The following is a 26,061-nucleotide window of genomic DNA, read 5'->3' on the forward strand; positions in this document are numbered from 1 at the left end:
AAAGGACTAAGGCCGGTGAATAAGATAAAATCGCGACATTCTACCGCGTGCCGGAAATGTTTGATGGCACAGTCGGCTGCTAGCAGTTCTCGATCTAAAGCGTTATATCTCGTCTCCGTGGGAGTGAGGCGTCGTTTCAAACGTCCGGAGATGTTCTGTTGCTTAACGACACCTGTGATAAAATCCGGCGTATGGACCACTATACTAAGTGTGGATGATGGGTCAAGAAGATCGAGGAGTGGGGCTTGAGCTAGAGCTGTTTCGAACTCTGAAGATGCAGTACACACGGTATTGTTCAATTCTAGTTTGCGTAGATCGCCGCGAGGTAAGTCTGTTAATGGTCGTTGGCGTTCCGCCGTGTATGGGATGAAACGTCAGTAGAAGTAAACCAAACCGAGAAATGCTTTCAGTTTTTTGAGAGTAGATGGTACGGTGTACTCCATTATTGAACTTACTTTGTCCTCATGAGGTAAAATACCCTCTTGCTTAATAATGTGACCTAAGAATTTTATTTTCACACATGCCCGGGTTGATTATTATTCCATTATTCGAAAGGCGCTAGAATAGGAGTGTTAGATGCTGATAATGTTCATCTACGTTTAATGATGCGATTAGCAGATCACCAGTATAGACGTCAGCAAAATCTGTCTCGTAATATGCTATCGATAAAACTTCGGAAAGTTTGAGCGGCATCTCGTAGGAACTCAAACAGACAGAAAGAGTCATGATAGCGGTTTTCTCGATATCTCCAAGAGCGAGTAGGAAATGATGATATGTTCTTACCAAATCGATCTTAGGACAAATAGTCGTGCTCTTGAGTGGTACCGTGATGTTGTGTATGTGGGGGTTGGGATAGTGTAATATTTAGAAGTATTTGAATTATAGTATGAACTAGTAATCCCAGCAATAACGCAATTTAATCAAGAAGTATTAGACGAGCACGAACGAATGTACTGTATTTGAAATTCAAAATCAAAACAGTCATCAATACAAAGAAATCATTGATTCATATAAACACCACAGGTAGCTATCAAAACTCGTAGCTATGTTTAATGATCGGTAGTCTCCGCATGTTCTCAAATAAATCCTATCCTTTTTCTATACCATGTGAGGAGGTGATGCCCAGGGACTCTGATAAAGACTAATAATACCAGTAGTTAGTAAATTGTCGAACGTTTAGCGAAAGCTAGTTTGTCCGGTGCATTCGGCGAGGTTTTGCCGTAACTGGGGTCTGCGGGTGACCATGTAGTGTACCACACGATTAGTCAGCGATGGGATCTCCTAGAGAGGTTTAGTTAGTTGGGGGAATTTCTGGAATAAAGAGTGGAATACATCGTCATGCGGATGAAATGCACCTGTGATTCGGTACGCATTTGTGTGAACATTAAAGCCCATGAATTTACTGTTTGGTGAAGTATCGACTATGTGTGGCCTACGTGAATCGACTGGAAATATATAGGAAATATAGGAAATTGGTACCGAGTATGGCTGTGAAAACATCGGCAATGATGAACGTCCACAGATACTGTCGTCAGTTGCTCAGGTTAACCGTAAGCTGTCATGTAATATAGACAGGAATGACTGAGCCATTCGCAGAGCATTGTTGAAGCATCGTGGCTTCAGACTTCCTGTTACCAATAGGTATGACAGAAACTTGGGCACCTGTATCTACTAGGTACCTAGCATTAATGCGATAGACGTCCATATAAAATAAGAGACCAAACTGAGGTGAGATGACGACGAGTACGGCGGCATTTACTCGCCGGCACGCAAGTTACTCGCCTTGTATAAGCAGGGGACTCGACAATGGCGGGCACCGAACCAGAAAGTATGTTGGAACCAGCATCAACCAGTCCTCGCTTCTGAAACCGTCTTTGACGTGGCTTGAAAGCCGCTTGCTTAGGGCGAGTAGTTACAGCTTTACATTACCGCGGCCTGTCTCGGGAGATGTGGAGTTCTGCGATGATGGAACGGTCTCGGAATTTGAGACGGCTATGCATAGAGCTGATAAGCGACTAGCGTCAAGATCTACAATCGAGTGTGAGGTTTGGGCAACTGTGTAGTTGTCCAGAGTAGTATTCCTCGCTAATATTCTGTTTGCCATAAAAGCAACCTGAGTAACTAGTGTGTCCTCGAGAAGGACCATGATCATAGGTTGTATATGTGATGGTAAAGATTCGAGCCACAATGCTGAATTTGATGTTTGCTGACAGTTGTTTAGATGCTTCCCACATTTGTGGAAGTTCCCACCTCTTCCAGAGCTTCTCTATCTAGTGTTGTTGGGTTGGTGCTTGCTGTGTTGTATTTAGGGATCTTGCTTTTCCCCTTTATGAATGTTGTGATCTACTCTGCAAAGGCTGCTGCTACATTGGGTGACTTCACCTGTCTTCACCACCAGAAGGAAAAGAAAAAGCGAGAGTGAGCGGCCTCGCCTGACTTCGATCTTCACTTTGAATGCATCTGTCAGTTGTCCTCTATGCGCCACTTTGCTGTGTAGTCCGTCGTGAGAATTCCGGATGATGTTGACGATCTTCTCAAGTACACCATAGTGTTGAGGAAGGTTCCATAAGATCTTCGCATCCACATTGCGAAACGCCTTCTCACAGTCAAGGAAGTTGATGTATAGTGTTGAGTTCCATTCAATTTGTCGTTTAACAATGATCCGTAGTGTTGTGATTCGGTCCATGTACGACCGATCCTTATGAACTTCGTCCTGTTGACTTCGAGGCTTAGCGTCTACTGAATCTTTCGTCAGCTTCAGTAACACTATTGAAAACCTTTCTTTATACTGACAGTAGTGTTATGCCTCTGTAGTTCTCACACGCTGAGATCTTTCTTGAGGTATCCTTCTTTCTAGTCTTTTGGCATTCGTTCTCTCGCCCGAATCTTCCTGTATAATACGTGGAGCATGTAAGTCGTTACGTCTATGTCTGAATTCAGTGAGTTAGCTTGTATAATGTCTGTTCCTACTGATTTCTCACTCTTGGTTTGTCTGGTGGTCATCCTGATTTCTTCGATTGTTGGTGGAGTGACAGCTATACGAAGAAGGTCTGTAGGTACTGCTTCGATATCCAGTAGGTCCAGTGTGTCCGGTTCATTGAAGATCACTTCAAACTGCTTTGCTCACTGTTCATTTGTTCTTGAATCTCAGTGACTGGCTTGCCTTTTTGTCCTTGACTGGCCGCTGTGGTTTACCATGTTCTCCTGTCGGTTTTTTCGTCGTATCACATATTTGTCTCATACACATCCTCCGCTTGCATTTTTTTCTGCTGCTAGTGTTCTGCGTAGTTCTGCTTGTCGGCTCAAATGCTCCTCTTCACTCTCGTGTTTGCCTCTGTGTATTCAGTCTGTGCCATACCTCTCCCTGCTCTTGTTCGACTGTTGTTGATTGCTGTCTTCTTGTCCTTTCTTTCTTGAATCCTGTCCAGGTTATCGATAGAGACCTATTCTTTATGATGACGTGTCTTGTGTCCGACACCTGACACGTTGAAGTTAGTGCTTCTCTGATAACTTTCCAGTTGTTCTCCATCCTAGTTTTCTCCTCTTCGGGCAGATTTAGAATAGCAACGAAAGACGTTTTCGCATACTCTTACCCAACTATTATGATATTTAGTAATATATCTTGATTTCTAACTGCTAAGCTGCCCCCATCCCATACATTTTCCGTACTCTTATTAATAAGCTTATTTTTAATTGTTTGTCAGTACACTCAGTGTTCTAATCATTATCTTAAAGCTCGTTTTTCTACCACATCTTTTCACTCTTAGATTTACGACTTTATTGCCGCTAACCAAACAGATGTATAAATGCGTGTCATCTCCATGTTCCAAAATCGTTTGTAATTTAGGAAAAATGGATTCCTCGGTACTCAAAATATACTGACCAACGAGAAACTACTATATTTACTCACATTATTGTGGCAGTGCAAACTACATACATAGGAAAGTACCTAAATTCTAAGACTGCTCCTTAATGTCCGGAAGAAGTGAACTAACGTTTTACATGTCTCAAAAGCCCTCGAATATGCCGGGACATGTGATCACCAAACACATCTGAGAATTGGTAGATAGAAATTAGGATAATGAAAAGAAATTATTTGGCTGTAACGGTTAAAAAGCCCCAAAATAAATGGTTCTGCAAATTCTCGACATACGGTGCTGACCTCATTAGTTTTTATAGAAATACCTAGCTGAAGGCTGTCGGTCACTAATTCGTACCAGATCATGAGCGGGTACGTTGTGCTACGCACTTCTTACAACTGTTAGCCAGCTTAGACTAAAAAGTTCCCGAAATGTCGGTTGCCTTTCAAACATCTCCCTTTTCTGCTTTCTGCTCGTAGATATTTCTTAAGTACTGTCAAAAAGTTGTTTTCACTTATATCGTTTTTATGAAAATCTGAGGTTAAATTTTTTCAGACAGACCAGTTGGTGCTTTCTGCCATACCATCTAAAGGCATTTCCTTTAAAATAAATCAGATTAACAGAGAGGTACACATTAAGCTACCAAATTCAATATTTCCGTCAAAACGTTTCATTTATCAAGGCCTAAGCCAAAATGTCGTAGAGACTAGTGTATTTAATACTGACCAATTTCTCATTTAAAAACTTGCCAAAATCATAATTAAAAGCTTGAGAATAAAAGTACAGTATTCACCGAAATAATGATTAGCTCACACGCCTATACCACATAGTACAAACCTTCCTCAACAAATTGTCTTTTAACTCGATCCAAGTGAATCAAACAGAGAAACAATATGTTCATCGCAAGATATGCTTCCAATGAGTATAGAATTGTTTGTAGATTAGTTATTTTTTAAATCTTAGAACAGTAACGAGTAAGCATAATTCAGACTCAAGAAACTAACCAACCAATCAATAAGTATGGATAAACACAACGCACACAATGTAGGGACTATGTACAATTTATTGATGGTAAAAAAGGTACACAGTATGTATGCGCCAAGCTCTTAAGAGTTGAAACCAAATCATTTGAGATCATGATTTTTAGAGTAATTGCATTATCAAATTATTACTCAACGTAAATAAGAAGTAACAATTACATAGTCTCAGGTTTCACGATACTTAATACATGTTATATTGCTCTAAATCTATTTCAGTAAAGAATAATTTCCCTCATGAACACACTGGTGATTGATGAAACCTGATATGTTATCATTTGTTATTCTTTTTCGTACTTTGTTCTTATGATAATAAAATCGTGACTAGATAGTTTGACCGATTCACGATTGTTAATATTCAAATGACAAAAGTTTTTTATCAATCGTCAAAATAAACTAAATTTTCACCAAAACCTAACTCAGTAAATCCACATTTCATAGAGCAAACAAGTCAATTATCAAAATATATCACACATAATAAGATGGAGAATCTGTGAATTTTTTCGCATTTAGCTAACACTTGTCTTTGTTACGACAGAATTACCCACTAAGACTATGAACAAATAAGTGAGAAATATATATTTGAAGGGAACACAATTTTCTCAGTTTATATAAATATTTATACTTTAGAAAAAGAAATAGTAAGCAAATAAATTATTAGTGGTAAGATTTATATAATGCCCAAATAACCTAATTGACTAGCACTTTACATAAATATGTGTTTACTGTTTGGTAGTAAAGTACCACTACAAATATCACTGCAAACTGAGGTAGTTATAACAAAAGCATCTATTGTTTACAGAATGCGTATTTACTTGTTTAAAATTAACACAAGGAGTATATTGAATACAATATAAGCTTGAGAAGATAAATAGTCAGGTAGAAAGGTAGGTAAGATGTAGTGGGAAGAGACAGAAAATATTTAATGTTAGAAATTGGAACACGTAAAAGCAAACATAAACAAAATATTAAGCAGGGCAAAATGAACATAACCCATCAAATACAGAATCTTATTAAAATTATAGATAAATACGTGTGAAAACACTACTTCTCTACTTCATTCTTTTAGCCAGTAAAAAAGAAACAAAATACAACATTCTTGAAATAGAATTGTTAGTTATTTTTGCAATCACAATGGTGAGTGTATAAATACCAGTGCTCAGTGGACACGCATACAAACATTTATACAAAATAAAACCTACAGTTTAGTACACAATCACAGTTACCAAATATATTTTATTTCTACACAGTCGGAACTCAAAGAAAAGAGATTAATTCACTTCTTATATTATTAGAAGAAAGACGGACCAATAACTAGTTGAAGTAGTAGTCATAGTTGAAGTATCAAAAGTTAAGTAAACAGTAATAATAGGTATTGGGTTAGTGATAGTGTACAACTATTCACTTTCTATGGATACAATAATAATATAATATGCAAATTTTAATTATTTGTTTGTCTTTTTTCCAACACAAATAATAAATCAAAACGAAACAAAGTGTTGTTGCTCATACTATACATGATAGATAAACTGTTTATTTCGGACAGCATATCGTTGTTACTATCAACAAATACTTCATTGTATAAAAACAGTTTTATGCGGAAGTCGATCCTAAATTGCTTCGTTGGCTACAAACTTCACGCATTAATGGACTGAGGCCATCTAAACTGAGTAGTTTAGCGAATTCTGTCATACGAATTTCCAGGGTTCGTAAATCAATAAAAGCTATTAAGATACGGGCGTAAAGTTCGGTGGCAGACCGCAAACGTTTAGAGCCTGCTTGCCAACGGATATAATTCCAAAGAAATAAAGTATAGGCTTGTCTAGCGGCAAACACAGGAGGACGTAGATCTTCAGAAAGAGAATTGTCAGAGAAGAGTTTGATGGCTAAAACAGACATTCGAAGAATATCATCTGAACCAACTAACTCATCTAAATGATCAAAAGCAGCGACGGTATTTGATTTATACAATTCAAATTCTTCACGTAAACCCATAGCATAGTTTGCTTGGTTAGAACGACAACGTGAAAATGATCGGAAACTATTACTTTGAAGCAATTTAGGATATGATCCAGAGATTACATTGTCTGGATCATTCACAGAAGTGCTGGGAGTGGCTACTTCATCCAGCATTGAAACTGTTACGGTAGTTAACTGACCATCAGTTTGTAATACAGGATATCTCAATTTTCGAATATCACGTTCGAAGAAAAAAGACGAATATAGTACGATCAATCCGTAAATGTTTGTCTATATAAAAATAACAAAATACAATAATCACGTAACTATATATAGCATAAATAATAATATAATACTCTGTACATACATACGTTCCACAATGAAAATGTTAATACAGAACTGTGACATTACGAAGAACTCTTTGGCTCATTGTAATCGAATCAAAAAGAAGTATATAGACTTTATTGAAGGTGAAGTTTAAAAAACTACACTAACTGAAGGCCTATAGTCATTTATTCGAGTTGGACATTTACCGTAAATACCAAGTTTGTATAGAGATATTTATCATGTCTAGTACTGTGCGAATTCATATAAGATCAAATAAACTACCACAAAATGGGCCTGGTAAACCATATTGAAAGGCTACTGGAAGTTGAACTGCTTTCGAATAGAGAATTTATTCTATGGTGTACAAAATATAATCTTTTCTCGAAAATATATATGAGTTTTATCCACTAATTAGTCGTAATATATTATCGGCCTCGTTATACCATATTCAAAAAACTCCCAAGTATATGGGAAAAGATAACTTGAAGCCCATCAATAGAATTACAGAAACAGGACCGTGCTCACTATCGATAAAATCTTAATTCATATTTGAGCACGAAGACACCTTCATTTAGAGTTAAATACTTTCTAGTGAGTGACATAATTACTATACATATGTATGGTAAACAATATGACATGTTGACTTTAGTTTTAAAGCTGTTAGCATGAGACGGACTGTGAATTGATTATAACCGTGATATTTGGGATAATTGAGTAAAGTGAAGAAAATTGTAGAAATACTCATTTTCAATCAGTTCTTCATTATCACTTTTAGCTAATATACAGGAATTTTACAATTGAATATAGAATAATTACTGATCAATTAACTATGAACCTATTCTAAACTAATTGTAGTAAGAAATATAATCTACCTACAATTAATGCAATTTGGCACTTGACAAATAGACATAGAAAATCGATACAATTTTATCGAACGGTGAATTATAGTGACCTGCTCTTTTGATCTGATTAAGGTCATTGACAACTATGATAATTAAAAAAAGATAAAAAGTGATAAGCTGGTAATCACGGGTCGATGTGCATAAAAACGTCTATTTGCATACAGTTTGACTGAGTTTATACTTTTCGTTATAAGTGGTTACAATAGTACTTATTTACTTAAGGTTAATCTATAATTTCAGAATACCGAATACTCAGAGTTAAGCTGTTAATCAGCAAAACAGTTTTATTATTTAAATTGATCTTGGAAACGAATAAATCTGCCATAAGCTAACTTTCATCAAAAATCAATTACGAAACTATTGGGAATCGACTGACGACTAAGAACTAATTCCATATCACCAAGTTTTGTAAGCATGACTAATCTTGTCAAAATCCCTGAAAGCTATGATTTATGTACCAAAAAGAATTGGAATTGCTAAATAATTAATAGATTTTAAGTTAAGTTGTAACAACTTACTTCGGTTTGAGCAATCAGACAGTGCAATTAGCCCTCATACTTGAAGTGTGGCTCATACCCAAGTACCTGGTGAGTTGATATCTTTATGTCATAACAACGAGCCAGTACCATTTAGTTGAGTGGTCTTGGTTTTTAAAGAAGCTATTTATACATACCATAGTCTACGAACAACTGCTTGGTGATTATGATAAAAATATACAACAAATTTATCAATCAAATCCTCATAAATCTGGTTATATATTTTATACCAACTGGGATTTTTTTAAAGTAAAGATAATTAAACTGATCATACGACTCCGAAAATAGTGTTGTTAGAAGGAGGAAGACAATATGTCCCATAACTTATTCCCATCACTTCTACATTTAGGGGCTGAATTCAACTGAATTACGAACTATTTGTAACATTTTCGACTTCTGAGCTGTTCTTGAAATGTTACACTGAACATTTCCTATTGTACACTACAAACCTCAAAACATGTAACCACATGTTAAACAATAAAAGTTAAGAGTTTAACAACACAAGTATACACAACACGATTTGTGGATCTCTACATTAGTAACTTGTAGACAGATTATAAAATAAAAACTATAGACAAGTATGCGATAACTGGGGTTGGAATTAAAGGTGGTATGTGTCTGAATCGATATATTTTTAGCAAACGAATCACAGCAGACGTTATTCAGCAATCAACTATGTAAATATACAATGAATCACATATATTGTGGAAAAAGTCGAAGAAATAATAGCGTGCAGTAGTAGCCACAGGTTTATATCTGTGATCGAGACAAGACTAAATACAGCTTCTAATTTTCTATTTATTCTTTACATAGTATCGAACAATAGATAGTAAGTACGAATGAAACATAATATATAAGGGTTTATAGACAAAAAGGTTCCTATTTTAACTAACATCTATATATGCTGTAGGACTGAAACTCACCATTAGGTTTGCAGAAAACTTATCACTATAACTAGCAGTAGTATGTGGTATAATAAAACACGAGAAATGGAAAACTGAAAATTACCATGTAATTTAAAATGGATGGAATGACATATGTTAACTTACTCTTAACAAACTTAGTTGAGCAGGTTTACCAACTTCGCTAAAATAAGGCAAATGTTTAACAACCCGTATTATCCTTCGAATGCATGCATCCATTCGATTATACTCTTGTTCCAACGTGACAGCAATGCCAGTTTCGAGCTGTTCATCCGGGGTAAATGGTTCTCGGATACGATGAACACAGCCTTGCAAGCAACTTAATAGGTGAGGATCCGGAGAAGTTATATGCATAAGAGGAGAACGAAAACATTTAGACCCAGACGAAGTACATCGCCGTCGTAGTCGACGTTTCCGAGCAGAACGAAGTCGACAACTGCGGTGTTGACAAAAAGTACGACCACCAGACTTGCGACACTGTATGAGACACAGCCCATGACGTGTTTTACAAAACTAAAGAAAAGAACAAAACGAAAAAATACCGAATCATACGATTTTAAATTCCTTTGACAAAGAATTGCAGGATACGTTAAAAGTGAATGATGTATACAACAGAAATCTAAAACCTAGTTGCATTACATATATACTTGTCATTTGTACTGCAAATGCTAACTGTAGAATAAAACTTGATATAAACAGAAGGAAATAAAAATCTATATCATTATAAAGATCATGATAAAAAAATCAAATACACAACAATTTATTTTCTAAATCTATTATTATGAACGGAACAAATGATTAACATTGAAGCTATAAAATATCTGAAACTGATAGTTCACGAAAATTAACATAAGTTTTCAAGATGGTGAAAAACCACGGTTGAGAAAATATAACACAAACAAAGATGAGAGTATGCAATATTTATTCTGTTGAACATGTGAATGAATGTAGGAAGGTGACAACGACTATCTTAGCACACGTTTCAAACCTCTAGTCTGCCATTTAAATAGATGAATGGTTACATGTAATAAGACTGATTTTGTCTAACTTATAAAAAGTATTCAAGTACATCCCTAATGGAACGAACATGTTTTCTATATGCAAAAGTATAATGACCAAGTCGAAAGCATTTTAACCGACGAAAACTTGCACATTAACTTGAGTCCCGACCTATAACACAGGTTTTTTGACTGAGTAATGCACAAAGGTGAGTGACTTCAAATAAAATCTTTTTCTACAATTTGAAAAGTTGTACTTTCCTGTGATATACTGTAGTAGTGCATCTGAGATTTTTTTACCGAAGTCTAAAATTCATTCACTCATTCCAAACCTACTACATAGTTTACTGTGTTCCTTAAAAAGATAGATATTGTATACTTATGCCGATAGTTATCGAATGGAAAAATGCCGTTTAGGCAACATTGAGAGAAAAAAATAGTAAGGCGCGTTCAAAGAATCAGAAAGTATCCACAATCTGCAATACATATTGTTCTCGTCTCAGGTATAATAAACAAAATGGTTCTAATTATCCAGCCATTTATTATCCTCATTAAGACTACACAATCCCTTTTTACTTAAATAATCTCCCATGTTGTGTCTATTTTATTTCATTTACTTATTTATTTTGAAGAAGCGATCTATATTAATTCACGAAACGTTAGAAATATAATTTCCTACTCATTAGAGTATTATAAAAATATATTTATTATTAAATATGATCATTAGTAGAGACAACATAACCCTTCTATTAGGTATTATGATTATTATTTTTCGAGATTTAAACACTTACTAATCTTAATTATGTTTGGTCATATATTGTGTGTCCTGTCTTTCTTATTATGATTTTCGATTCTGCTTCGAAAATCTATACAAACTTTACTAACTGAAGTATGTCAAGCCTATGTTCAGAATTATATAAGCCATTGTTATTTTAGGCTGTTCGCAGCCGATGAAAGGTAGTGGAACAGAATAAATTCATTTTATTCTGCAAACCTTATTGTTTTTACTTTGTTTAAATTTATTATGGGATTTAGATGTGCAAAATATAAGATCCATACGTATAATGATTTAACATTTAAATATATGCATAAAGCGGAATAAAATAGGGCAGTAAAAATATAATTGAGAAATAGATTAACGTCATAACTGGTATTCGCAGTGTGATTTAAACTCTTCAGGTCTGAGGAACTTGATCAGTGGTTAAAATTCATGGCACTTTATTTAGTTGAGACATACAAGCAATATCGTCGACTTTCAAACAATCGACACTGTTCATCCCTACTTCATGAACAACCTGATACTACAAAGTCGATTTAATCACTAGCTAAGATGACTTAGAAGGGGGTAGATTATGCTTTTACTATTGAAGCACTATAAAACATAGAGGAATTATTTAGTGAGGTGGTTCATTTCAACAATGCTAAAAACAAGAAAACACGTTAAATGGATAACCATTTTAGTTTATTTTCCTGAAACAATACGAAAAAAGAATTATTGGTGCATCCTGAAGTGAAACTTTGTTGTAAAGCTCGGCTTTATTCTCAACACAAAACTCAGTACTACTAAAAATAGAGCACTGTTTAACCAGAATTAAATCTACTTCTGATCGATGGTTTAAATTTTTTCCTCGTGCAGTATATTTATATAAAAAATACGGGTCAGCCTTGAAGATTACTAATCCTACGTGAATACAATCATATCGTCATATAGTGACCATACAAAGGTTAAAAGTCCTCGTGGATGACTGGCCAAACTCCAGGGTTACTACTAAGTGTTCGCGCACGAATGATAGACACTTTTATAAAGAAATTATCAGTTCCAGAGCTTTATACTGAAGATATTTGATGAAAAACAAATTTTCAAAGGGTAGCAGTCTTAACATACCTTTCTTTCGTACACACCACCTTGCTTTCGGGTGTTTATTCTATACATAAGCAGTAAAAATATTATTCATAGTAATTGGGGTGTTTCGCTTGGAGGTAACAATTGCTGCGAAAAGTGATTAACAGCGATGGATTAATTCTACTTAAGTGTTAGTAGCACTAAACGATTAACATTTCGCTAGACTACAAACAATATTCTTTTCATACATCCGTTTCACATCTATATACTGTCTCATTTGAAATAACGGTTATCTTCAAATTAATCAAGTAGTTATAACTATTGATCCAAATAATTACTAATATTTTTAGCTCAAGCGAACTTCTAACTACTCAAGAGAGGATTGAAATGGACTGTGGTAGATCTTTAGGAAGATTTTAATTATACAACGTGAGCTTATGTTGTAAAAATTTGCGTAGGATTTTTATAAAAGTAGCAATAGAGAGTCTATTCAAAAATATTAGGGGAACCTACTATGGAGTTTTCAGTGACTTTTACATATGATACCTCGGGTGTGGGAGATGGTCGTAAAAAATGAGTTTAAAACTAGTTCATAATTCCTATGACCTGGAATGACCTTTGTCTCAATTGACCTAAGTTACCCAAATATATTTCGGAGTTGGATTATACGACAACGAATATGCTTTGAAGTCATCAAAAGAACAAAACTAAAACCAATGAAAATTAAATTTACGGGTTAATATCAAAATACGTCAATACACAGTAACCAAGTTCAATTTCGTTTGTCAGACTCTGAATCACTTTCTTGCATGAAGGCTGGTGATACTACTGCTGAGTTGTCGAAACCGAAGTGGGTGAACAGTAACTGACATGTGAAACCATAATAAATGATTACAGAATGTGTTTCCATATCATTAACATTGGTGAAACTGTAGTAGGATAAAACTCTCGTTAGTTTATTGGCTATTAAAGTGCAAATTTCATATGAAACCATCTATTTAAATGGTACATACATTATCACTGGCGTGCTAGAGCAAGATGAATTAAATGTCGTGTCCGCTAAACGTAAATAAAAACGATAAAGAAATAGGATGGTTTCGTCTTCCTTAAGAATCTTTCCTACAAACTAAATACTATTTAAAAGAGCAAAGTAATTACAACGAAACCTCATAGCCTGAATGTGAGGGCATAACCGATACTTGGGAAACCTGATTTCAAACAATTATGAAGGCCCAGTGACAAGATATAGACCATCTGAGAAATGGTTTTACTCAATAAACTTCGGAAAACCTGATTACATCTTTACGTGTCAAGAAAGCTTAGATTTTTGTGTGTTCAGAAACAAATTGTCTTCCCGTTGAATTTGCGTTGGTAATGCTTAAACTATCCTAATCATAGGAGTGGAGTCACAAAGTTTTATTCTTTCAATATATTACCGTATTTCTCTCTTGTATTTCCAACTAACACTTTATTGATTATCTAAGGTTTACTTAATTTTTACATGAAATGAGTTAACAAGTATGTGGTCAGATTATTAGAATTATGTGGAGTAAATACATCAAATTTGTCAGACTAACTTCGTCTTCTCACTCAGAAATGGTGTAAGTCACTTCCCGAGTACAATATAATACACAGGTTTTTTAATCAGCGTTAAGCGTGAGTGCTAGATATACTAAAGGACTCCTTAAAAAAGAATTAGATGGAAAGAGGTTTAAACCTGAAAACTCACCGGTTGAAAACCGAGTATTTTAACCACTAAACCACCGTTTTCACATTACAATTTCGAAATTTACAGAAGCTAAACGTTTCAAATTTCCGTTATTCCAAAACTTGAAAATTTCTATTTGAATAATATGATTATTAAGTATAAGAGGAAGCTTAAACATGAGGTAAAATTATTCACTAGTGTGACACAAACTAGGGAGTATAACTATGTCTTACTGTATTAAAATATCATTCAGATAACATAAACTATTCCAATGCTACACGTGACTCTTCATGTGAATGATTAGTTCTATTTAAGTCATTCTCATCTTCGGAAATCTGAATCAGAAACCTTTTGATTCATGGAGAAAAGCTTACTAATGGCCATAATTAGAGCAAATTTAGGACTGAGTTTGTCATCTGCGTATTTAAGACTTCGGCAGTCAGTCAGTCAGTCACAGCGTAGAACTTCGTACATACGTACATCAGTTCCAGCTGCCATACCACATTAGTACAGAGATGAAGTTGTCGATTCAAATCCCATAGTGGTAGATGTAGTAAAAGTATAAGCATTATGTGAAAGATTAGGGTTTCAAGATGTTATTCAAGGAGTATAATCCAGTGAAATATATTTGAAAAGAGAAAAAGGATAGGGACATGAAGAATTCAAAAGGTTAGAATTTGGTAGAACACAAAGAGTGGATGCACCTTCGCCATTGCAAAAGATTTTGAGCCATGTCATTCAAGGTCCCTAACCATCGGTTGCTATCATCTTGTGAATCCCAACCAGGTAGTCTACACCTACCAACATGGCTCAGTCCACTTGCCAGTGACTTCATGAATTTGTGCCACGTTTTGGTCTGGCCGTGCCTAGCTTTCTTCCAACCTACTCATACACCATAAAACATCGCACGTCAGGGCAGTCGGTGGTTGGCCATACGTAACACCTGTCCCAGCTATCTCAACTGATGAAGTTTCACCACTTCATCAATCGATTTGCCATCATTACCTAGTACCCGTTTCCTAACGACTGCATTACTTACCCGGTGGTCCCAGGATATACGAGCAATGCTTCAAAGACATCTATGATCGAATACTAGTAGCCTACGAATATCCTCTACTCTTATCGTCCATGTTTCACTGCCATAAAGTAGAACGGAACGAACTGTTGCACAGTAAATCCGTCCTTTTGTTGCTAGACGGATATCTCGCCTACGCTATAGATGACGCAAGTTGGCAAAAGCTAGACGAGCCTTTTGTATCCGTGCTGAGATTTCGTCACACACCAGACCACAAGGGCTGATGAGACTCCCAAGATAAGTGAAGCGGTCAACACTCTCAACTACTTCATTCCCTATCATTAGTTCAGGTGTCGATGCAGCCCAATCCTGAATATTTTGCACTTCGAGGGAGAGAATCGCATCCCGAACATGCTTGCATTGTTGCTTATAGTGATCAGAAGACTCTGCATTTTGTCAGCGTCTTCACCAAATAGAACTATGTCATCGGCGTATTCTAAGTCAACAAGTGAATCTCCTAGTAAAAGTTCAACTTCTGGAGACTTAGATGATGAAAGTGTTATTTCTAAAAGCACGTCTATGATAAAGTTAAACAAGAATGGCAAGAGTGGACAGCCCTGACGAACACCACTTGAGGTAATCAATTCTGATGACAGTTCGCCATAAGCCCTAACTCGGCCTAAGATAATGAACATCGTTGTCTCAAATTACCTATATCTTGACTACTGCACTTTTGAAAGTATAAACTCGATTGTACGAAAACAAAATCAGGTATTTTTGGAAAGATTTTGAGTGATTTGAACTCAACAGTTAAAGAACAAGCTAACTGACCGATAATAGTATAATTTCTAATCCAAATCAGTTATTAACTTCCTCACTTCCCACTTGTTAGTATTTCATTGCTTTCACCTCAAAATTAGCTTTTTTTGGTATCTTGTGATGTCATATTCTTTTCCATTAATTTTCTCCTAGAGGTAAATACATAACATTCGAGTTAACCAACCGATATTGTCTACCCGATTAACTGGGTCAGCAAGGTAACGAAGAGCTTGCATACTGCTCATTACGACCTAATATGTAGGAACAACATATTCCGAGCAAGCGCGTACCTATGGACTGTATTCTACGTTGGAATGCATGTCCTTTCCTAGATGTAGTCTCTAGGTACAACCACAATGATCATAATTGCTGCAAATGTTTAAGTGTAGCACCCAAATGCCCTGGTACGGCCGAGAGTGGGGAGAGTCCTCTCTCTCTCTCTCTCTCTCTCGAAATGCTCTCAAATGGCCACGCGTATATAGCCACTGCCAGGGAAGTCCTACTCACTGCCCTCTCGTGGCAGGGGTATTGTTTACGGAATTGAGAGGACGAAAAACAAATGTCCGGCGCTTTAACCGGGTTGGTGGACACGGAAACTTCACCTAGGGGAGTTGGAAAACCATGATTCCAAGCCAATGGTGCACATGGGCTCCAGTATCCTGGTAGAACAAATAGCGTATGAACCAATCATCGATCACCGGCTACCATGGAACCGCATCTCCTCACGATGCACCACTGCCTTGTGGGTCAGACCTTTAGGTCAAAGGCTCGGGGTGTGGCCCCCTAAGAAAACCACCCGCTTCGATCTGGGCACCCTTGCAGTATCACAGCCCTCACACAAATCAAATGAGATTTGTGTGATGCATGTATATCTGGTGCCCCCTTGTACCAATATTTATGTGTTTAAATAAATAAATAAATAAATAGAAGCAGAATCCACTTTTAATTGAAGAGACTGGCCAAGCAAAGTCAACTGAATAGTTATTTCTAAAAAACGAATTACTTAAACTCTGTCCTGAGGGTCGAATGATCTTCATTTAGAAGAATTATGACGTCTCATTGTAAAAGTCTAAATTCTTCAGAAATCACGAGGCCGGTGCCCCTTCTAACAACCAGAGCAACAATTAGTATAGGTATATGGAATGTTCTGACGATTCGGGAGACCGAGAGGATTGATCAAACAGCTCCGAAAGTGAGGAGATACAACTTGGTGGTTCTCCGAATAAGTGAAACCCATTGGACCCAAGCTAGACAAAAAACGATAAATTTGGGAAAGATATTGCTGTACTCTGGTCACGAAGAAGAAAGTACTGTACACACTCAGGAAGTTGTTCTGATGCTGTCCAAAGAATCCTGAAAAGCACTTATAGGATGAAGATCTCGTGGACCCAGGATCATCAAATTATCTTTTAAAACAAAGAAGGAGGGAATCACAATGAATGTTATCCACAGTTATGTACCCACAAATGATAGCAACGACGACGATAAAGATCAGTTCTATGAGAGGCTGCAATAGATCATAGCGAAGTGCTCAGGAGAGAACCTGACCATCCTGATGGGAGATTCAAACGCCAAAGTCGGAATGGACAACACTAGGTATGAAGATATCGTGGGACAACATGGACTGACTGACTGGGAGAAATGAACGAGAATGGTGAGATTTGCAAATTCATGTGGATACAACGAAATGGTTATAGGTGAAACTATATTCCCCACAAACCCATACACAAAGCTACATTGGTTTCACCGGATCACACTACAGAGGGTCAGATCGATCATATTTGCATTACTAGGAAATCCGGAAGGTCAATGGAAGACGTAAGAACCAGGAGAGGAGTTAATATAGCTTCAGATCACCACACAGTGGTTTATAAGATGAAACTGAAGCTAAAGAAGCACAGAAAAACTGGAGAAACAGCATTACAAATGTCTAGTAAAACCTTCCTTAGAGAAACTGACAAACTCAACGGGTCGCAAACATTACAAGATCTACTCAAGGAAGAAGGAACTACAATGGAGAACTGGAAAGTTATCAGAGAAGCACTAACTTCAACGTGTCAGGTGTCGGACACAAGACACGTCATCATAAAGAATAGATCTCTATTGATAACCTGGACAGGATTCAAGAAAGAAAGGACAAGAAGACAGAAATTAACAACAGTCGAACAAGAGCAGGGAGAGGCAAGGCACAGACTGAATACATATAGGCAAACACGAGAGTGAAGAGGAGCATTAGAGCCAAAAAGACACTGAAGGTGAATGGGACATATATTGCAGGAATCATCAAACTGCATCAAAAAGCGAGCCCTAATTTGGAATCGTGAAGAGAAAAAGGAAAGAGTAAGATCAAAGAACATATTGCGTCGGGAATCGGAGGCAGACATCAAAAAGAATGGATAGCAATTGGAAAAGATTGCCCAGAACAAAATAGGATTGAGAGTGCTGGTGGGAGGCCTATGCTCCTTCATGAAGGGTGAAAGGCGTAAAAGTATATGATTAAACGGATAACGAGAACAGTTCATGAGTATCTATATACTTTTGTTATTGTATCTTGTCTAAAAAACATAAATTAGGACAAAAACGGAGCACATCATTGTAGTGTGCAAGTGAAAGAATTGCAAATAGGCTCAACACCAATCACTCTGAAGAAAAGAGCCTTGCAATCGAACAATCTAAGGGGTGACATAATTAGTGTTATATCTAAAAGCTTTCAGTTCAAAAGTGAAAAGCGTCGGGTGTGTGCAATGATGAGATATTAATTGAGATAAGATAACGGTTTACAAGATAGAAATCACTAAAATATCTTCGAAAACAGGGTTCAGTTTTGTATGTACATATATAGGAACAAAAGATGTATATTTTACTTACACTATCTGATTGTTGAGATGATTCAAGAGATAAAAATTTCTCATTCAGATTTTGATCTTGATTTACAGGTGGCATAAATAATTCATCGGATTTTCCAATTACAGGGATTTTTATTGAACTATTCGGAAAGTTACATTCTTTGGTTTCTAAAGTACTAGAGGAATTAAATGTATCCGTAGTTAATGATAAGTCACTGCAGTGACTTGAATTCACATAACTAGAAAATTTGACAGGGTTTATCAGATGTAGTGGTCTGCTAGCTCCAGAAACGAATGAAGAATTGTAAGAAGTTTGATTAGATCCATGTTGTGGGTGAGATGATGTAGTCAAGGGAGATGGTAAATAGGGAGGATAAGCATTTGTGTTACTACTGCCAACTGAAGAAGGTCCAGTTAACAGATTTTGAGGTGAGGAACTGCTATCCTGAGGAGAATGGTGTTTGCGGCGTCGAGGTTTAGCTCGTTGTTCAAGTTTTTCAGGTGCTAAAAAGCAGAATCCAACAGTTGAAAAACAACTATATGATGTACTACCAAAAGCCAAGATGAAAACAAGAACTCATTTACTTAGTACTCCATAACTTTCAATCAATCTATTTAGCTTTACATGTAGCTAAAATGTGGAACTTGGTACAATGGAGGGTAATAAATGCACTACAGAATGAGGCGAGTGTTGGGAAGAAACGGAACTAGTAGAATATTAACGGCCACAGTTTCGGTAAGAAAGTGAACATCTTATTAGTTTCTATCTTAAATTACATCTCATTGCTAAAATGGGTCAAAAAAGGAGTTGCTACTGATCTTGGCTTTTAGCCGTTGGGTTGTATGCAACTGACATTGTAACTTGCTAACTATTGGCAGTTTTGGAGATTATAACTTGAAGACAGATAGAGTAGCAGGCTCTGATAGATTAACTAGAAGTCTCGAAAATAATAGTAATGTCTGTTTGACTGACTGAAATATAGTGGAGATTTTAAGAGCTGAACCCATTCCCATCAGCCTGGCAGATATCACTGATCATTAGTTTTTGGAAAAGAACAAAACCCCTTGTGCGAAACTAAAAGGAATCAGTCTGACCAAATGTGCAAATTAATAAATTCTAAAGCTCTTGATTCTAAGCTGTAGTTCGGGAACAGTAAACTCAATGAAACTGGGCAAGTTTCACATTTAAAAATCAATTCTTTGAACAAATATTTACCATACAATTTTTAGATCATAAGGACAATAAACAACGTCAAACTATAGTTGTATTTCATGAACTTAAGGCCATATTTGACTCGGTTGAACAATGAGCCTTGAGTCAATGTATATAATTGAGTAATGTACCAAAATGCAATAATTTACTGAAGGTTCTTTTCTTAAACATTATTAGTCGACCCACAACATATAACAAACTATTTTCTGGATTAGTTACGTCATTCGGCTTCAACACTAACTAAAGGATGTTGGTACTGAACGAGAAAAAATATTCGGGGAGTGTTTCGTATTAGTGGACTGTCGAACAGATTTCACACCTGAGGGAAGTAAATCCTTATACAGAGATCTTTTATATGTATCCTCTTTTTAACAAACAACATATTAAAAACAGACTCGACGTATGACGGGTTTTGCATAGTCTGAGAAATACTAAGAAGTTGGAGTGTACAATAAGTCTTTCAAGCTTATCACGACAACTTAAGTTTAGTGGAATAAGGCACAAAGCTTCTGATACCTCTTTAAACAACCTAATTCGTATTTCGACTCTAGTTTTCGTAAGAGTAGGTTTGTCGGACCAGAGTGTTTTGCACAGTTTTAGTCTTCTCAAGAACTCTACCTTGTTGACTAACAATAGAGCTTGACTTTTAGACTTAGACAGTTGTCCAACATTTGGTTGAACTGCTTTCCAATGTTTCAATAATTATTGACAGAGCCATAGGTGGTTGTTAATTTACATTTTCCCAAATTTAAAGATTGTTTGACTAATACAAAACTACTTACTGGAGATGATTCAGATGACTTGAAATATCAGTGGCCAAATTAAACTGGTGCTTTCCTTTGTGACATTCTGACCAAGTTTTCCAGTCTTTAACGAAACTAACATCTATGATTACTTTTTCTAACTTGGTCTATCATTTAAGTAAAAAATAAAGTTCAGCGAAAATTTTTTCTTCGATGGTTTTATTTTCTTATGCTATATAATCACAATTATGTTCAATTTTCCACGTAGTAGTCTATAATAAAATATTAGTGTTAAATCATTATTTGATTATAGTGTTAGGTGTATCCAAATCACTTCGATAGTGAGTTTTAGTCAGTCTGCATGTATTTAAACTAAATTTTAATGAATTCGATATCATAAGGACCTATTTTAAAGTAAAGGGAAAATTCGGGATTGGAATATCTCTCATCACTATTTGCGCATAAGATGAAAAAATGGAGAAAGGTAGGTCATGAACATACCGAACCACATTTCCTTTATAAGAATGATAATATATACTGTTTCAACTCCAAAAACTTTGGCAGAAACACCACTTACGTAGTATTAACTCTCTTTTCATCCCCACAGCCAAACATTTTTCAAGCCTGCACGAAGGACAGTGTTTACGTTGATTGCCTTCTATAGCACAACCCCCACCTCGATTGCAAGCTTTTATCTAAAAGAATAGAAATTTACGTTTATCAGGCATCTGTTAACAGATAAAAAGATTACTTAAAAGAAATGCAGTGTATATTAGCATGAAGGATGACATTGAAAGAGGTGAGTAGAAGAAATTTTACAACTAATTATGAAATTATGTAGGCATGATTACCTTGATTCATCTGAGTCTTTGTGATTTCATAGTAATTAAATTGTAAATAACACTTTTCAACCGCTCAATAATTCGCTTAGATATATTATTTTGTACTACTTAAAGAGGTCCATGGTCACAATACAGTAGAATTCAAGAATAACTTATAAATCTATCCATCTGAATGTAAACTGTAGCTTCAAGACCGAATTGCATAAACGTCTAGACTAATCACAGGAAGTCTAGTAGTTCAGTGCGCCGGCCACTTCACTTGTCTTTGAAGTCACACCCCTCTCGGTGGATTGTTAACTGACAAAACTCAACAGGGATTAAGAAAGCTCGCCTGACACACCAGCTTCAGTTACTTGTGTTGTAGAAGAGATGTGTATCCCACAACAACAGAAAGAGTAAACTGATGCACAGTGTGCTTTGTATTGCTACATGATTGTGAAACATGGTCTATGAAAGAATGAGATGAGTGTATTTTCGAAGCATTGATTACTAATGATGAAACGATCGAGTAAACAACACTACAACTAGAAGTAGGATATTAAGCGATGTAAAAATGCTGAAGAAGTTGTGAATTTTCATAGGTGGAGGTAGTTGAGGCATGTGCTACGTATAACTACACCCGACGCCAACTGGAATAAGATTAGGCCGGTAGAAAGCTAGGGGCACCCTAAACAAAATGTACCATCAGTATATGAAATTACTAATTGTTGGTCTGAGCCTTTTTAGTAGGGGTTACCTCAATTACTTCGATCAGTATCCAGAGAGTTCTAGATGGATGGTGTGATAGCTTGGTTAGTGCATATTTGTGCCACGCTCAACGATGATTATGACCGACTGACTATATTTTTTTAAATATAGACGTGTGTTGATTCGGCTATTAACTTTATGTTTGTCTTATTTTCAAAGAAGGAACATACTCTTGTCACAAGAACGAGCCAAACAACAATCAGATAACCATATAATACATTTCACATACTTGTACAAAGCATTAGTAGTTGTGGTCCACTGATTTCACAAACAATGCAGTATGACTTCATTTTAGTGCCATAGATTTCAGTCTGGGAAAAAACACTATCGCCAATATACACTCAATTAGTATGGCCCAAAACATCGTAAGAACTCCCATTTAGTAGGTGGTGATATGAATAAAGCTTCAGGAAACTACGATTGAAACACTAAAAACCCCGTCGGGCGCCATAGCTTGGCTTATTGGTCTAGAGGTTAAGCGTTTGCGCACGAGACCGAAGGTCCTGGATCCGAATTCCGTGAGCGGAATCTTTAACTTGTATTCGCTTCGGCGGTACATGTACCAAAATTGGAACGATACATATAATATTAGCATGGCCCCTGCGCAAGTATGACACACAAAACCGCGAAGTGTTCTATATTTTGGACCCCAAATGCTTTGGTACGGCCGAGAGTGGAGAGAGTCCGCTCGCCCTCTCTAAATGCTCTCAAATGGCCACGCGTATACAATCACTGTCTGGGAAGTCCTATCCACTGCCCTCTTGTGGCGGGGGTGTTGTTTACGAAATAGAGAGGACGAAAAGTGAATTTCCGGTATTTTACCCGGGTAGGTGAGTATGGAGAATCCATATAGGGGAGTTAGAAAACTGATTCCAAATCAACGGTGCACATAAGCTCCATTATCCTGAGGGAACAAATGGCGTATGAACCAATCATCGATCACCGGCTACCATGGAACCGCATCTCCTCACGATGCACCACTGCCTTGTGGGTCAGACCTTTAGGTCAAAGGCTCGGGGTGTGGCCCCCTAAGAAAACCACCTGCTTCGATCTGGGCACCCTTGCAGTACCACAGCCCACACATAAGCCAAGTGACTTCTGTGACGTATATGTATTCGGTGCCCTTTTGCACCAATATTTGTGTTCAAATAAATGAAATTTTCGGCTAATTTTAAAAACATCTTAATAAATTTCCTTTGCCCATAACTGCAATACAGAACATTTGCACACTAGAACTCGCATCCCACTAGTTGTGTGAGGACTGAAGATATTATTTAGCCGTTGTGACGAAATTAGTTGAATATATTTTGACCTGGCCACGTACTTGTACTACTTGAATGAAGTCTCGTTATGAAAAACTATGTTGTTCAAGCAAATCTAATTTTTGGTTTGTAACAGACACACATATAAGTAAAAGACTTAGGTTAGACATGAGAACCCAGACCTAACTTCAACTCTATCTGATCGGTAATTACAAAAGCCTAGCGGCGTTACAGAAGCACACTAAACAAAGTCACTTAAATATAATGAAACTTGGGTGTCTTTTGACCGTGCAGAAACGCAAATTGACTAAAAGCAAATAATACGTTTATGTTTACATTAAGATGTTAATCACTATCTCAAGAGGGCTAACTCGGTTCCTGTGGTAAGTGATATGTCCAATCATCACAACTTCCTTAACTCCCATTGTTAATTTCGGCGTCTATACAGATTAGTTCTGAAGATTCATTTTTTTATTCATGTAGTAGGAAACCCAGCCCAAACATCCGTAAAGGATCACTCAGCGTTCAGAAAGTTATGTATCTTATTAGTGTCTCTGACCAATAAGGTTACCCATCTATTTACCCTAAAAATGTAGGAGGTTCTGGAACACTAGACAGTAGACAAAATAGTGAATTAAGACCCTTCCAGTTCTGGATAGTTAGGGTAAATTGTCTCCGCCTGCCAACGTCAACGGACGTAAAAGATCACAGGAATATTGTTCCATATGACAAGCTATTTTGTAACCCATTTTACAAGTCCACATAGCGAGTAGTCCAGTAGTAGGTGACTGGACATGAAGGACTGTAAACGAAAACATACGTGGGACACTAAGACTGAATACACTGCAACAAACCATATGTTTCGAATGTTCCTGGAAAACCCCATTGCCAACAATTTTGTTGTAATTACTCAAACCATTGGCAGTCACATAAAAACTCTACATAGATGAGTGGATATTTTCATTTGACAACCGCGTTTGCTAGTACTTTGTCTTAAACTCACAAGTCTTTGGAATTAAAGGTACTGATACTGCAAGATTCTTTAACGGGAGTGAGGTTAGGCATATACATAAGTATGAAACTTACTTTATCCCTAGGCTTGAGCGCATTTCTGCGGAAAAACGCCTTGCAACTTTCGCAAGTCAAACGATCAAAATTGTAGCCAGATGCTGGTTCACCACACACAATACAAACCCGTTCTTCTTCACTTATTCCAGCTTTTCGTCTTCTGGTTCGGACGACACCAGACAAAGGGTGTTTCCGAGAACCACTCTGAGAAAACTCGAAGTTGCTGCAATAATGACTATTGTTAGTGTTATCATTATGGACACTCTGGATGTATTGGTGATTTTGGACGTAATCCGTTTGAGTACGATTTAGGCATAGAAAACTCTCTTTGTCATGACCAGTGTTACTTCCGTAACCAACAGACGAAGGTCCATTAATATTCATTGAATTATCCAATGGAGTTCCCGAAGAAATACGGAAAGAATTACTCCGTAAATTTGCATTCACGTTCCCACTTGGATAGTCATTTGCTCCAGGATCCATTGCAAAAAGTGTGTTTTTACATCAGTTGATTGAAATACTATCTAAAAAAGAATTCGGAACAGATTTGGTTTGATTCGATTATAAAGTGATGAAGCCTATGAAGATGTCATGTTAGGCAGAGGAGTGAGTTGACCGGACAAACACCGCAAATCCTTGAAGGGCGCGCCTAGTACTTAATAATTTTGTGACAAGCTAGTACAAACTGATCGAGTTGTTTGGGTCAGTTTTCAGATGTTATTGTAAGGTTGTAGGCTTTTGTTTTCACCTCATATGAGGATTCTAGCTCATCAGGTGCATGATTTCTTCTGAATTCGGCTAACAGTTCAAATGATTCAAATTGTTGTGGACGGAATAGAAGCTTTCGCTTAACGGGCTTCCGTGTCTAGTAGCAGTGGATCACCAATACCTCCAGGCAGGAACCTAAGTATATTAACGATAATAGGAAAAAAGGCAAATCATAATAAGATGTTATCCTTAGTCCTTAAGAATAGGTCAAGTTTCCTCTTAAAGGACTCCTGAGAAGTCGCTTGGACTAGCTCAGTCGTTGATGAATTCCAGCATTTGACAACTCTTACGGGCAAAGGTCAAATTATTGGAGGCGCTCTTCATAAGATTTGAATTTTAGTCCCCGAACCAATTTCGTGGTCCGCCGTTGGATACGCTCCAGAGTGTCCTTATCCTTTTGGAGAGAGGAAGGAAATACCATGTTTCCGTACTCTAAATGGGGACGAAGATTATATGGAAAGTTCTACCGTCAAACTGACCAAAAATGCGCTTCAGTGTTACCAGTGAAAGGTTTGCTCGAAAGGCGTTTTTGTCGCAGTTAGAGTACGACTTCAAGTCGTGAGTGAAAATCCCAATCCACCTGTTGTAGATAGTCCTGTAAGGCTGACACATTCAATCGTTTGAAATTCCAGCGCCTGTTGTTGG

The 26,061-nt window shown here is 36.9% G+C and overlaps 1 protein-coding gene across 1 annotated transcript; it reads right to left on the bottom strand.

Annotated features, from left to right (window-relative positions):
- Positions 1-5,462: 5,462 nt before the first annotated feature.
- Smp_036500 (putative nuclear receptor nhr-48) lies at positions 5,463-25,287 on the bottom strand. The gene is made up of 5 exons (XM_018788545.1): positions 24,667-25,287; positions 21,307-21,424; positions 18,796-19,277; positions 9,671-10,057; positions 5,463-7,147 (listed from the first exon to the last, which is right to left on the bottom strand). Exons 1-5 carry the CDS (start codon positions 25,129-25,131, stop codon positions 6,491-6,493), a joined length of 2,109 nt encoding a protein of 702 aa, XP_018654077.1. The 5' UTR covers positions 25,132-25,287; the 3' UTR covers positions 5,463-6,490.
- Positions 25,288-26,061: the final 774 nt, after the last annotated feature.

This window comes from Schistosoma mansoni, chromosome W (genome assembly GCF_000237925.1).
Source record: "Schistosoma mansoni strain Puerto Rico chromosome W, complete genome".
Taxonomy (NCBI): Eukaryota; Metazoa; Platyhelminthes; class Trematoda; order Strigeidida; family Schistosomatidae; genus Schistosoma; species Schistosoma mansoni.